The sequence below is a fragment of the Chelonia mydas genome, chromosome 10 (assembly GCF_015237465.2).
Source record: "Chelonia mydas isolate rCheMyd1 chromosome 10, rCheMyd1.pri.v2, whole genome shotgun sequence".
Classification (NCBI taxonomy): Eukaryota; Metazoa; Chordata; order Testudines; family Cheloniidae; genus Chelonia; species Chelonia mydas.
This window is the reverse complement of record NC_051250.2, coordinates 41,340,222-41,355,108: the sequence shown is the minus strand read 5'-3', so window position 1 is coordinate 41,355,108 and position 14,887 is coordinate 41,340,222. Positions and strand designations below refer to the sequence as shown.

Below are 14,887 nucleotides of genomic sequence, written 5' to 3'. Positions count from 1 at the left end.
TAGGTTACAGGGCTCTGTTCCATTCCAGTGTAGGGGATTCATCTTCATGGTTTACATATGTATCAGTGGGACAATAGAGTGCAGAAGAATACATTTTTGAGTTATTCTTTGGTATATCATAATAATGGTACCTAGTTATAACAAGTTAGTAATCTTGTGTGCAAGATAGTATAACAAGTATCTCATACTAGTCTGTTGAGGGAAATGATGATTAGTGCCATCTCTACATGACTGAGCTTAATTCATACTACCATTTCTCTCCAGAAATTGCTTTTCTATAGGATATTAGTTTCATGGAAGTCTGGAATGTTTCTCCCATGCACAATAGTGCTTGTAACCCAACTGCCCCTGCTGGTTTTCCAGTGGAGGGGGTGGAAGAACTAAATCTAGTCTGTTCTTGGATGCTTGCCAGTCATCAGCTGCAGAACTATTATGAAGAGGACAGCCAAACTATGCACACAGAATTAAAAAATGTTTGTAGCCAAATCACCTGGTTGTGTATTGTCATGAAGGAATCAGTGCTGTAGTAAGTAACCTTCAGTATTCTTTCTCAGGGCATGAGTCAGAGGACAGCATGTCCACATTGGCAGGAAGAAGAGGGATGAGGCCAAAAATGATGATGCCATTTGATTCTCAGCCCCCTCAGCGTAAGTTAACAGCCTTTCTTACCAATTGTCTCTGCCAGAAAGAATGTTTTGTTATAATTGGGAACAACAAAACAAGACTTTGTGAATATATTCTCAACACCCCCCACCCCCAAATAATTCCATCCCAGGTTGCAATGGGGATAATATCAGGAAGGGGCACTAAAGTCCTCTTAACCTTTATTTTATTGACAGAGAGATCTGGATGGCCCTTTCTGAACAAGGAGTATTTACTGTGTGGAAGAAATAGCTCAAAAAAGCATTTGCACATATTTTAGAAAGAATAACTATATAGAACAATCCTGTAGGCTTCCCAGTACTCATTCTGATAGTACTTTTCTTCCAAAAAATTATATTATTCTAATTTCAAGGTGCTGGGAATGCTGCCTAGAATGCTCACTGATAGAAGCTGAGGTTCAGTGGGCCTGGTCAAGCAGACTCTCATTTTGGATGCGTCCTACTACTTTCTGTCTTTCAATGTGTAGACTTAATGTGCATCAGCTGCCAGACATCCCATTTGGGGGAAAAAATCAAATTTCAAATAAGAGGGTAGTTTGTGGGTGCCTGGTTGGTTACCTTTGCTATCTGTGTATTTTCTTTACTACCAGTTACTGATGATTGAGGGAAGCTCACTAACTGGAAGTTTTGCTACTGCTCTAGCACCATGCAATGGGGCCATGCTATTTTTCCCATTACTCCAGAATATTGTAAGAACAGTTCTTTTCTCAAACAATACTTGCAGTTTCAAACAATCTCTCTGAGAGCAGAGGAAACTTTGCCACAATGCATTAATTCTACTGGTCTTCAGTCTCCGGAGAATTACTGAGATCTTGGCTCAGGTCATAAGTGCATATAAGTTTGGTCTTATGCTGGATTCCACAAGTATTTGTCTTTATCGCAAAACCACTATATGCCGTTGTCAGGCACAAGTCAGCACAATGTGCATTTTTCTTCAAGTAGCGTGCCTGTGGGTGCTCCACTTCAGGTCCTCATGCACCTTTAATCAGAGATTTTCAGTGGCAGTGACCATTTGGCCCGTACATGTGCTCCAGACATCCTCATGCCCTGACAGAGGATATATAGAGCTGTATGGGCTAACCACTATATCAACTGCTCTTCACCCTGAAACAGAGCATCTTGCATGCCCACTCTAGCACAGCCTGTAGCTGAGCCCTTTTAGTTTAGTTTGTATGATAGTTCATTTAGTTTAATAATTTACCTAGTTTGCTTGTTTTGAATTCTATTTTTATTGGAGGATTTTTCTATCAACCCCCACCCACCACCACCACCTCTGTTGCTGAGGGGCTATCTTCAGGGGGTTCATTGTTGCTAGCGTATGCCAGGATCTCCAGGCATCAAGCACCATCTTTCCTGCTAGGGATCCATCCCAGTTAGTGATGGCCATTCTTGATACCTCCATTGTGTGGGAGACTCCCACATACCGGCCAAGTGTAATATCTGCATGTCTTTTACAAGCAGATTTAGGAAAAACAGGCAAATTAAGTTCAGGTTGCTCAGGATGGAGCAAGCCCTGAGACCTGCCTCTGATCCAGGCTTTAAGAATCCTTCTGTACACTGGCCTTCAAGGACGTTTAGTGCCCTGTCAACCTCCATATCCCTTAGCAGTATGCGTAGGGGACCAGCTCTGGCGCCCTTTGGAGTGGTGCCTGCATGGCGCAGTATAAGGGGCTCTGCCGGCTCCCCCCACCCTCAGTTCCTTCTTGCCGCCAGTTACAGTGCTGGAACTTCTGCTGCTTCGACTAGTTTTCACTTAGTTCAGTATGTCTCATGACAGTTTCTTTGTAAAATAGTTGTATATAGTTTAGTATTTACCCTTAGTATTAGTTCTAGTTAGTTGGTCCTCGACGGGACTCAGTCTACGGACGGGCATGCCCCAGTCCCCAGGCTTTAAACCATGCGATCGTTGTAAGCAGCCTGTGCCCATCAGTGACCCACACATTAGTTGTTTAAGGTGTGTGGGAGAAGGACACATAAGCGACAAGTGTCACATCTGTAAGTCGTTCAAACCCAAAACGAAAAAGGAGAGAAAGATCCATCTCAGGGCACTCCTGATGGAGTCAGTGCTGACCCTGGCACCGGAGCAGAGGTCCGACTCAGCCCCAAGCACTGCAGCATTGGTATGGAGCGCCCCATTGGTGCCATCCATGAGCCAGCATCCATCCCCCTCCCCAGCCATGGCCAAGAAGCCCAAGAGATCCGCAAAGGGAAGATCTCCCCCTTCCCATAAGGGAAAGGAGAGAGCCGGAGGAGAGCCAAGACCCATGGTGGGCAGCTCAACACCTCCATCAGGGAGTGGGGCCCCAGCTCATGTCGAGCAGTCGAGCCATTCCCATACTATGCCTGCCACACTGGACAGTGATGAGGGCCTCCGTCAACTCAAAGTCTCATCAATGCCCAAGGCCCTGCAGGCAGCGCAGGAGATCCTGACTCTACCAGTGCTGCCTACACCGGCGGTACCCAAGGCCAGGGGTAAACCCACCTCAGCAGCGCTGCTCCCCATTGCGGGGGACATCCTGCCAGCACTCGCCTGCACGGAGCCATCATTCCTCTCCAGTCTCCGGACCCTGGGCACTGACAGCGGGATTCGAGGCACGGCTCACCAGTAACCTGGTGCAGACCTGCAGAGGCACACACCCCCTGGCAGGAGCCTCAAGACCGACCTATCGGGTCTCCAATGCCTCAGCACCATTCCTGCGATCGATCGCTGGCACCTGTTGCCGAGACGCAAATCCCCTCGATCGGGGAGATTCTACCGACAGCCGACCCGCTCTGACTCCTGCTTCCACTCTAGATCCCAGTACAGGTCAAGCAGCGTGAGGTGTAGATCACCATTCTACTGATGCAGATCCGCCAAACACCAAAGATCTACGGGGTTCCACGGGAGGAACTAGTCCCGATCAGATAGGTTGGTGTGTTGAGGCACAGCGGCTGGCACCACGGGGAGGAGGACCACCGGGCAAGCCGGTCATGGTCACTCCGCAGTGTCCGTTCTGCTTTACGTTTTCGTTGCTGGTCAGGAGTCCCTGGTAGCAGGACAGGCTCCGGCACCAGTGGTACTGTCAACCCCATTGGCACTGTAACCGACCCCGTGCCTCCAGGCCAATGGCCAGCAGCATGGTACCCATGGAATCCATGGGGGTTCACCCAGCCTTCCCAGGCCGCCTGGTCAGTGGTGGGAGCGTCAGGCCATTGGCCGCAGCATCCCGCCCTCCTCCGGAGGTGGAGACCCCACAGGGAAAGACTAAAGGCCATGAGTATCTCTATACTCACCCTGCACCAAACTCACAGAATCATAGAACTGGAAGGGACCTCGAGAGGTCATCTAGTTCAGTCCCCTGCACTCAAGGGCAGGACTAAGTATTATCTAGACCATCTCTGACAGGTATTTGTCCAACCTGCTCTTAAAAATCACCAATGATGGAGATTCCACAACCTCCCTGGGCAATTTATTCCAGTGCTCAACCAATCTGACGGGAAGTTTTTCCTAATGTCCAATCTAAACTGCCCTTGCTGCAATTTAAGCCCATTGCTTCTTGTCCTATCCTCAGAGGTTAAGAAGAACAACTTTTCTTCCTCCTCCTTGTAACAACCTTTTATTACTTGAAAACTGTTATCATGTCCCCTCCGTCTTCTCTTCTCCAGATTAAACAAACCCAGTTTTTTCAATTCTCCCTCATAGGTCATGTTTTCCAGTCCTTTAATCATTTTTGTTGCTCTTCTCTGGACTTTCTCCAATTTGTCCACATCTTTCCTGAAATGTGGAACCCAGAACTGGACACAATATTCCAGTTGAGGCCTAATCAGCGTGGAGTAGAGACCCAGAATTACTTCTCTTGTCTTGCTTACAACACTCCTGCTAATACATCCCAGAATGACGTTCACTTTTTTTGCAACAGTGTTACACTGGTGACTCATATTTAGCTTTTGGTACACTATGACCCCCAGATCCCTTTCAGCAGTATTCCTTCTTAGGCAGTCATTTCCCATTTTGTATGTGTGCAACTGATTGTTCCTTCCTAAATGGAGTACTTTACATTTGTCCTTATTGAATTTCATCCTGTTTACTTCAGACCATTTCTCCAGTTTGTCCAGATTATTTTGAATTTTAATCCTATCCTCCAAAGCACTTGCAACCCCTCCCAGCCTGGTATCGTCCGCAAACTTTATAAGTGTACTCTCTGTGCCATTATCTAAATCATTGATGAAGATATTGAACAGTACCAGACCCAGAACCAATCCCTGCGGGACCTCACTCATTATGCCCTTCCAGCATGACTATGAACCACTGATAACTACATTCTGGGAACGATTTTCCAACCAGTTATGCACCCACCTTATAGTAGCTCCATCTAGGTTGTATTTCCCTATTTTGTTTATGAGAAGGTCATGCGAGACAGTATCAAAAGCCTTACTAAAGTCAAGATATACCACATCTACCACTTCCCCCCATCTACAAGGCTTGTTACCCTGTCAAAGAAAGCTATCAGGTTGGTTTGACACTATTGGTTCTTGACAAATCCATGTTGACTGTTATTTATCTCCTTATTATCTTCTAGGTGTTTGCAAATTGATTGCTTAATTAGTTGCTCCATTACCTTTCTGGGTACAGAAGTTAAGCTGACTGGTCTGTAATTCCACAGGTTGTCCTTATTTCCCTTTTTATAGATGGGCACTATATTTGCCCTTTTCCAGTCTTCTGCAATGTCTCCTGTCTTCCATAACTTTTCATAGATAATTGCTAATCGCTCAGATATCTCCTCAGTAAGCTCCTTGAGTATTCTAGGATGCATTTCTTCAGGCCCTGGTGATCTGAAGACCTCTAACTTGTCTAAGTAATTTTTGACTTGTTCTTTCCCTATTTTAGACTCTGATCCTACCTTACTTTCGCTGGCATTCACTATGTTAGACGTCCAATTGCCACCAACCTTATTGGTGAAAACTGAAACAAATAAGTCATTAAGCACCTCTGCCATTTCCACATTTTCTGTTATTGTCTTCCCCTTCTCCCTCCGCCCCCCCCCCAAGGGGCCTACTCTGTCCTTAGTCTTCCTCTTTCTTCTAATGTATTTGTAGAATGTTTTCTTGTGTCCTTTAATGTCCCTAGCTAGTTTGATCTTGTTTTGTGCCTTGGCTTTTTTAATTTTGTCCCTACATACTTGTGTTATTTGTTTATATTCATCCTTTGTAATTTGACCGAGTTTCCACTTTTTGTAGGACTCTTTTCAGTTTTAGATCATTGAAGATCTCCTGGTTAAGCCAGGGTGGTCTCTTGCCATACTACCTATTTTTTCTCCCTCGTAGTTGAGGTCGTTAACCAGAGGGAGACCTGGGGCTATGCCCAAGAATAAAGACTCAAAAAGACTGGATCTGTTTGGTTGAAAAATTTATCCGTCTTCCAACCTTCAGTTGAGAATGGCCAACTACCAAGCCACCCTTGGCTGCTATGACTACAATATGTGGCAGTCTATGGCCAATTTTGAGGTCTCACTGCCCGAAGGGTCCAGGAAGGAATTGTGGACGATCCTCAAAGAGGACATGGCTGCAGCTAGAATGTCCCTCCAAGCAGCCTCAGATGCAGCAGACTCTGTGGCTCGCGCCATGGCCTCCGCCATCTCCGTGTGAAGGTCTTCCTGGCTGCTCCTCTTGGGTCTGTCAACAGAGGCTCAGCAATCGATGCAGAACCTCCCCTTCGATGGCCAGGGCCTGTTTGCAGAGCAGATAGACAGTAAACTGCGTGGCCTTAAGGACTCCCGCACTATCCTGAAAACTCTGGGGCAGTATGTTCCCGATCCAGCCTGTAAGTAGTTCAAACTGCAGCAATCTCAGAGCCAAGGGAGTCAACCCCGCCAGGAGCCCCCCCATAAGAAAAGTGTACCCCGGATCCGTCTGTCCCACTGTTCTCCAACTACCAGTTCGCGGTCCTCCTATTCGGCGACAGCACCCAGAGTGTTTACCAAGTGCTGTCGGTGGATGTCTGCTTACCTCAAGCATCGGGGTATCCAGATCTACCCGTACCTTGACACCTGGCTAGTCAAGGGCAACTCCAGCTCTCAGGTCCAGGAGAATGTTGCGGTGCTGCAAGCCACATGTGTCATTCCCTGGGCCTACTGGTAAATGACAAAAAGTCTATGTTAGTTCCAGTGCAAAGAATAGAGTTAATTGTAGTGGTGCTCTACTCAACCTGCGCCAGAGTGTTCCTGCCGCCAGACGTTGTCAGACCTCATCGCGGAAGTCTCCGCATTCCCCCTGACTACAGCCAGGTCACATGGCAGCGTGCACATACATTGTCCGCCATTCCAGACTCCAGATGTGGTCCCTACAGCAATGGCTCGCGATGGTCTATTCCCAGTCCAGAGATCACCTGGACAATGTTGTTACCATTCCCCTGGCAGTACTCGCGTCACTGCGATGGTGGACCTATCATACACGGTCCCAGAGGAGGTTCCATTCGACACCCCCCATCACTCTATCGAGTTGGTATCAGACACCTCGGACTTCAGCTGGGGCACATACCTCAGCGACCTCCACACCCAGGGTATGTGGTCCCTGGAGGAGATGACGTGACACATACACATCAAAGAACTCAGGGCGGTCCGCTTGGCATACGGAGTCTTCCTACATCACCTGTCAGGAAAGGTGGTGAGAGTCCTGATGGACGACACGGCCTCGATGTTCTACATCAACAGGCAAAGGGGGGGGAGAGCACATTCTTCGACTCTCTGCCAAGAGGCACTCCATCTCTGGGACTTCTGCATCAGCCACAAAGTCCATCTGGAAGCTTGTCATCTCCCTGGCGTTAAGAATACACTAACGGATCACCTCAGCAAGTACTTCTCCTCTCACCACGAGTGTTCACTCCACCTGGAGGTAGCCTGTATGATATTCCAGAGGTGGGGAACTCCCCAAGTAGACATGTTTGCCACCAGGCTAAACAGGAAATGCCACCAGTCTTGTTCACGGCAAGGCCTGGGCAAGGACTCTCTCTCTGATGCCTTCCTTCTGTTGTGGTCAGGGAACCTGATGTATGTATTCCCTCTGATTCCTCTCATCAACAGGGTCCTAGCAAAGATCAAGAGAGACAAGGCACAGATTATCATGAGCACCCCAGCGTGGCCTCGCCAGCACTGGTTCAGCATGCTCATGAACGTGGCAGCGGCCCCTCCCTGGCCCCTGCCCAACCATCCAGACCTGCTGTCACAGGACCATGGTTGGCTCCTGCACCCCAGCATCATCTTCCTCTCAGCATGGGTGCTACGTGGCTGAACCCGGAGGAGCGGATCTGCTCGGATGAGGTCCAACAGGTCCTCCTGGGAAGCAGGAAGCCCTCAACCAGACTGACTTACCTGGCCAAGTGGATGAGGTTTTCCCACTGGGCGTCTGAGCGTGGCATCTCTCCCTCGCGCATTTCCATACAGTCTATCTTAGACTACCTGCTTCGTCTGAGGAACCAGGGCCTGTCACTCTCTTCTATTAGAGTGCATCTTGTGGCCATTTCCACTTTTCACCACCAATCCAAGGCTAGACGGTGTTTTCTCATGACATGATTGTCAGATTCTTGAGAATCCTCGAGAGACTCTTCCTGCAGGTACAGACCCCTGTCCCACAACTTGGTCCTCTCCAGGCTCACAGGCCTGGCCTTTGAGCTGCTGAGCTCCTGCTCCTTTTCCCACCTGTCATGGAAGATCACTTTCCTGGTGGCAGTGACATCGGCGAGGCAAGTCTCTGAAATTAAAGCCTTGACCTCAGAATCGCCGTACACAATATTCCACAAAGACAAGGTCCAGCTGAGGCGTCTGGACGTCTGAAGGGCATCGGCTTTGTACCAAGAGCATACCAAGCCTTTCTGTAAGTTGACTCAGTTCTTCATCAGCAGAGCGGATAGGATGAAGGGTCTTCTGGTATCCTCACAGAGGATTTCCAACTGGATCACCTCTTGCAGAGACGTTACAGTCTGGTGGGGGTCCCACTGCCGCCAATTTTCAGAGCCCACTCGACTAGAGCTCAGGCATCCTCGGCAGCTTTCCTGGCACACATCCTATCCAGGAGATCTGTAGAGCCACGACGTGGTCCTCTGTCCACACACTCACGGCGCATTATGCCATCACTCAGCAGGCCAGAGACGACGCTGGGTTTGGCAGAGCTGTGTTGCAATCTACACATCTGTGAACTCCTACCCACCTCCATGGGTACCTCTTGGGAGTCACCTAATATGGAATGGACATGAACAAGCACTCAAAGAAGAAAAGACCGTTATTTTTTCCGTAACTGGTGTTCTTCAAGATGTTGCTCATGTCCATTCTATAATCTGCCCTCCTTCCCCACTGTCAGAGTTTCCGGCAAGAAGGAACTGAGGTTGGGGGGACCCGGTGGCACCCCTAATACAGCACCATGCGGGTGCCATTCCAGAGAGCACCAGAGCCGGTCCCTTATGGATACTGTTAAGGGAAAAACTTCCGGCACCAGTGCATGTGGCGAGCACATACACCTAATATAGAATGGACATGAACAACGCATCTCGAAGAACACCAGTTACGGGAAAGGTAACTGTCATTTTTCCAGGTGCCTCCCAATTCTCCAGTACCTACCATACAGGGTGGACAATGATCCTCATCACCATTACCCACCCCACCTTTGGATTATGTTGAGGGGAATTCCTCTGATTCTCAGATTTCTGTCCATGAATTTCCCATCTACCATGGAAGGGACTATTCACCTGTCACCTATCCTGGAAGCTTTACTCTTAGAATTTCCCCTATCTCAAGCCCTGCCTGACTGTTATGAGCAGCAGTGGATGCTGGCTCCCACAGTGGCCTTTTTGGGATCCATGGGCTGTTTATCTCCAACAGTTCTCAATAGCTCCTAATTTCTCCCATGGGGAACATAGAGAGAGATGTTTGCCTGATCCACCACTTCCTCCTTAACAGTCTGAACCTCTAAAGGAGACTTGCAAGGAGCAAGAGGCAAGAGCAGACGAGGTGAGACCTCAGATTGAATATTTCATCATTGTCTCCAGTTAAGGCTGTAATGCCTCCACCACTGCCTTTGGCTGATGATTTCAAGGAATTTCAGGAGCTCATGAAGAGAATTGCTGACTTTCTCCATATCCCATTAGACTAGAGGATGTCCAGGAGTCACAACATAAACTTTTGGACATCCTGTATGCAATAGTTTCTGGATGAGTGGCTTGACCCATGAATGAGGATTCTGCTAAAACCATCTGGCAGACTGGTTATAGCACCACTTACTTGTAAACGGACAGACAAAAAGTATTATGTTCCAGCAAAAAACTCAGAATTTTAATTTTCCCATCCTTCACCAAAGTCTTTAGTTGTGGAGGCTGTTAACAAACATAGCAGACAACACCATGAAAAGTCTACAGCTTTATGATAGGAACCAAAAACAACTCTCTCTCTTCAGTCACAAGGTAATCTTCAGCAACCCTGCAATTCAGGATTGCAAATTACCAAACTCTGATGTCATAGAATCGTAGAACTGTAGGGCTGGAAGGGACCTCAAGAAATCATCAATTCCAGCTGCTTGCGCTGGGGCGTAGCCAAGTAAATCTAGACCATCCCTGAAGGTATTTCTTCAACCCATTTTTAAAAACCTCCAATGACGGGGATTCCACAACCTCCTTTGGAAGCCTATTCCAGAGCTTAACTACCCTTACAGTTATAAAGCTTTTCCTAATATCTAACCTAAATTTCCCTTTTTGCAGATTAAGCCCACTGCTGCTTGTCCTACCTTCTGTGGACATGGAGAACAATTGATCACAGTCTTCTTTATAACAGTCCGTAACATATTTGAAGACCGTTAAAAGGTCCCCTCTTAGTTTTCATTTCTCAAGACTAAACACAACCAGATTTTTTAAGCTTTCTTCATAGGTCAAGTTTTCTAAACCTTTTATCATTTTTGTTGCTCTCCTCTGGACTCTCTGTACAAGACCTCTCTTTTGATGGACTTAAACTCTTTTCAGATTCCACCAATGAATCTCTTCTTACCTTGAAGGACTTGAGGGCCTTACAGACCTGCAAAGCAGAGGAAATTTAGTAGAACTCAAACCACACAGAGATTCTGACCAGTCTAGCTCTCTACCTGTCATAGATCTACAGAACCACCTAAATCTGTGACCAAGTGTTAATTTTCGTGGTTTTGTAACGGCCCAGAATTTTCCCCCCTTGGGAATCTTCAGCTTCATCAGCCTAACCACCTCCCACCCTTTAGAGATTGATTTTCCCAGCTTTTGTCCTGGGGAACAGATTACATCTGCCAGTTGGGTCATGAAGGTTGTAAAATCAGGTTACTCTATCCATTTTAAACCCTCCCTCCCCCCAGCCAACCTCCTTCTCTGTCCCTTTTCAGGGACCCATCTCATGACCATTTATTGGGACAGGAAGTCATCTCTGTTCTACACATAGGGGCCATAGATACAGCTCTAGTCCACTACAGGAGAAGGGATTATATTCCAAGTATTTTCTGGTCCCTAAAAATAACACAGGATGGAGACCAATACCAGATTTCAGACTTCTAAACACCTTTGTGATATCACATAAATTTAGAATGGTGACTCTCACAGCTATAATTCCATCATTAGATTCCAGAGATTGGTTTGTGGCCCTTGATCTTCAGCATACATTTTTTTCACATTGCATTTCACCCCCTCACAAGGGGTTTCTTTGTTTTATAGTCAAAAAGACTCAAAAAGATTGGAGCTGTTTGGGCAAAAAATTTATCCGTCTTCCTGCCTTCAGTTGAGAGTGGCCAACTACCAAGCCCCCCTTGGTTGCTATGACTAAAATATGTGGCAGTCTATGGCCAATTTTGAGGTCTCGCTGCCTGAATGGTCCAGGAATGAATTGTGGGCGATCCTCGAAGAGGACATGGTTGCAGCGAGAGTGGCCCTCCAAGCAGCCTCAGACACAGAAGACTCTGTGGTTCGCACCATGGCCTCCGCCATCTCCATGTGAAGGTCTGCTTCCTGGCTGCTGCTCTTGGGTCTGTCAACGGCGGCGTCAGCAATCGATGTAGAACCTCCCCTTCAATGGCCAGGATCACTTCCAGTATCGATTGCTTCCATTCAGCCTCTTCTCTGCACCAAGCGTGTTCTCAGAAGTTATATCAGTGGTAGCCGCTCACCTATGACAGCTAGGTGTTTTCATTTTCCCTTACCTCGATAATTGGCTTCTTAAGTACTGATTGTACAACAAAATTCTTTCTGCAGTACGGATAACCATGTCTCTATTCTACAGGTTAGGTCTTCAACTCAACACGGAAAAATCCATTCTGATCTCAGTATAGCAGATACATTTCATAGGGGTGTCTCTGGATGCTGTAACAGCCAGGGCTTACCTACCTGTTGACAGGTTTATGACCCTAACAAACCCCATCTCCAGGTTTCAAATAAGCCTGCAGGCATCGAAAAGAAGTTGTCTTCAACTGCTATGACTTGTACTTTTGTAAAGCAATGTGCCCAGTATATAGCCGGTATATGTGCCCAGAAAATAGCTGGTATATAGCCAATCACACCCTCATCTCAACCTGTTACCTTCCAGGCATACAAAACACAATGTCTGACAATCTGAACAGGCACTCACTAGATTCCGAGTGGGACTCAGACTCTCAAATTCTCAAACATATTCTTCTCACTTGGGGGCTTCCAGATGTGGACTTTGCCATCACTACCAACAGGAAGTGCAAGAAATTCTGCTTGAGATATGGACTGGCTCCCAATCCCTAGGAGACACCTTCCTAATTTTTTGGACAAGGGGTCTTCTTACAGTATACTCCCCAAAACCATTGATCCTCAGTGTGTTGAACAAGATTAAACACGACTAAGTCAGAATCATTCTAGTTGTACCAACTTGGCAAAGACACGTGTGATATCCTTACCTGATATGCCTCATTTCTTGTCCACCATTGAGACTTCCAACCGTTTTGATTCCAGTCAGACTTTTCATCTCAACTTGAGAATGCTTCAGCTCAGAGCTTGGCTCCCTGATGGTTCTTGGGGCTGGAGATTTCAGCAGAAGTAGAACAGGTATTGTTAAAGAGCAGGAAGATATCTACCTGAAACACTTAACATTGAAAATGGAAGAGATTCCACCACTGGTGTGCCCAGGGGCAGTTTTGTTCTCTGCTGTTCTCAATTACCTGTCGGAATTAAAAAAGATAAGTGTTTCTCTGAGTTCCATCAAGTTTCACTTGGTGGCTATCACAGCCTTTCATTCACTGGTAGAGGGATTCTTACTGTTTGCCTACCCCACAACGGCAAGATTCATCAAGGGATTGATTAATCTCTTCCTGCAAATTAAAGGGCCCACCCTTAAACTTGGTTCTTAATTCCCTTATGAAACCTCCCTTTGAGACACTGTGTGTCCTCTATTTTAGCTATCAATGAAAGAGGCTTTTTGGTGGCTATCACTTCTGCCAGGAGAGTTGGAGAAATGGGAACTTCAATGGCAGATGCTCCTTTTACATTTTTCTTCAAGGATAAAATTTGAATTGCAGCCACATCCTAAGTTTCTTCCTAAAGTATCTTCTGAATTTCATATTAACCAGGTTATTTATCTTCCAGTTTTTATCCCAGAGCCACACCAGACCAGAGAGGAAACTATCCTCCATACCTTGGATGTTAAAAGGGTGTTTGACTTCTGTCTGGACAGACCTCAACTGTTTAGAAAGTCTCCCAGACTGTTTCTTTTGTGGACAGATCCAAAGGATCCACAGTTTTCACCCAAAAACTGTCGAGATGAATCTCAGGGTATATTATCTCTTGTTATGAGGCTGCCAGCATTCAGTATCCTTCTTGAGTTCTACCCCATTCAACAAAGTCCTAGTCTACCTCTATGGGAATATTGAAAGATGTTACAGTTGTTGAAATCTGTAGAGCTGCAAGCTGTATCTCAGTACATACTTTCTCTAAACATTATGCCTTGGTTCATGCCTCCAGTTCAGAGGTTTTGGTTGGCATTGCAATTATATCTTCAGTGTTAGATCCAGCTCTGAAGCTCCTTCCCCCTTCTGATGATATTGCTTGGGAATCACATGAAGTGGAGCACCCATAGGGGCACTACTAGAAGAAGAGGTTACTCACTTTGTGCAGTAACTGGAGTTCTTTGAGATGCGTGTCCCTATGTGTGCTCCACTGTCCGCCCTCTGCTTCAGAGTCTTGTCTTGTAGGACTTCACCATAGAGAAGAAACCAAGGGTCATTCACCCATACAGTTCTGTATATCCTCAACACAGGGCATGAGGCTATCTGGAGTATGTGCGCAGGCCAAATGGGCACTGCTACCAAAAAACCCTGATCAAAGGCACATGGGCCGTGTGTACACCTTAAGTGGAGCTCCAGAAGGGGGACACATCTCAAAGAACTCCATCTCTGCTCAAGAGAAGGCCAAGGCTAGGCATAGGAGGGGAATTCCAGATGAAGGCTGGCGTGTATTGACAGAACTGTGTGGTAAAGGAACACAGCACCTGCCTGACCTAAGCTCAGACTTCCTTGAGCAATCAGTTTACATATACCTCATCTGGAGTACTGTGTGCAATATTGGTTGCCAATATATAGAAAGAATGTAGAGAATCTGGAAAGGATCCAGAGGAGAGTGACAAAGATGATCAAAGGGATGGAACACAAGCCATATGAGCAAAGGCCAAAGAAACTGAGTATGTTTAGTTTGGAAAAGAGGAGGTTAAAGGGGGGACAATATAGCGGTCTTCAAATACTTGAAAGGCTGCCATTAAAAAGGTGGAGAAAAGTTGGTTTCTCTTGCCACAGAGGGCAGGACAGGAGGCAATGGGTTCAAACTACAGCATAGCAGATTTAGATTTAATCTTAGGAAAAAATTCCTAACTGTAAGCACAGTAGGACAATGGAACAGATGCCTCGGGAGATCGTGGAAGCGCCTTCGCTGGAGGGTTTCAAAAGAAGGCTGAGTTGCCATCTGTCCTGGATGGTTCAGGCACAACAAATCCTGCATCTTGGCAGAGGGTTAGACTAGATGTTCCTTGCGGTCCCTTCTAGCCCTGTGCTTCTTTAATTCTATGGTCTACATATCCAAGTAATCGCACCCATACTTGAGTATTTTTGAGAAAGGTGGTTGTGGCCAATTCTTTACATCTCAACTTTCAACCTTCTGGTGCTTTGTTTAATTACATAAAAATACATAATTTTGAACTCTGACATTCCCTGGCCTCCATTTTCTTTTTCCAACTAGTCTGATG

The 14,887-nt window shown here is 46.6% G+C and overlaps 1 protein-coding gene across 32 annotated transcripts in view; it reads left to right on the top strand.

The window, feature by feature from the left end:
* Positions 1-14,887, top strand: part of NEO1 (neogenin 1) — a 498,185-nt gene that overhangs the window by 470,675 nt on the left and 12,623 nt on the right. For all 32 annotated transcript variants that reach the window (XM_043523405.1, XM_043523409.1, XM_037911829.2 and 29 more), the window contains one exon: positions 555-647. In XM_043523405.1, the coding sequence (XP_043379340.1) occupies positions 555-647 (93 nt within the window). The remainder of the gene's footprint in view (positions 1-554; positions 648-14,887) is intronic.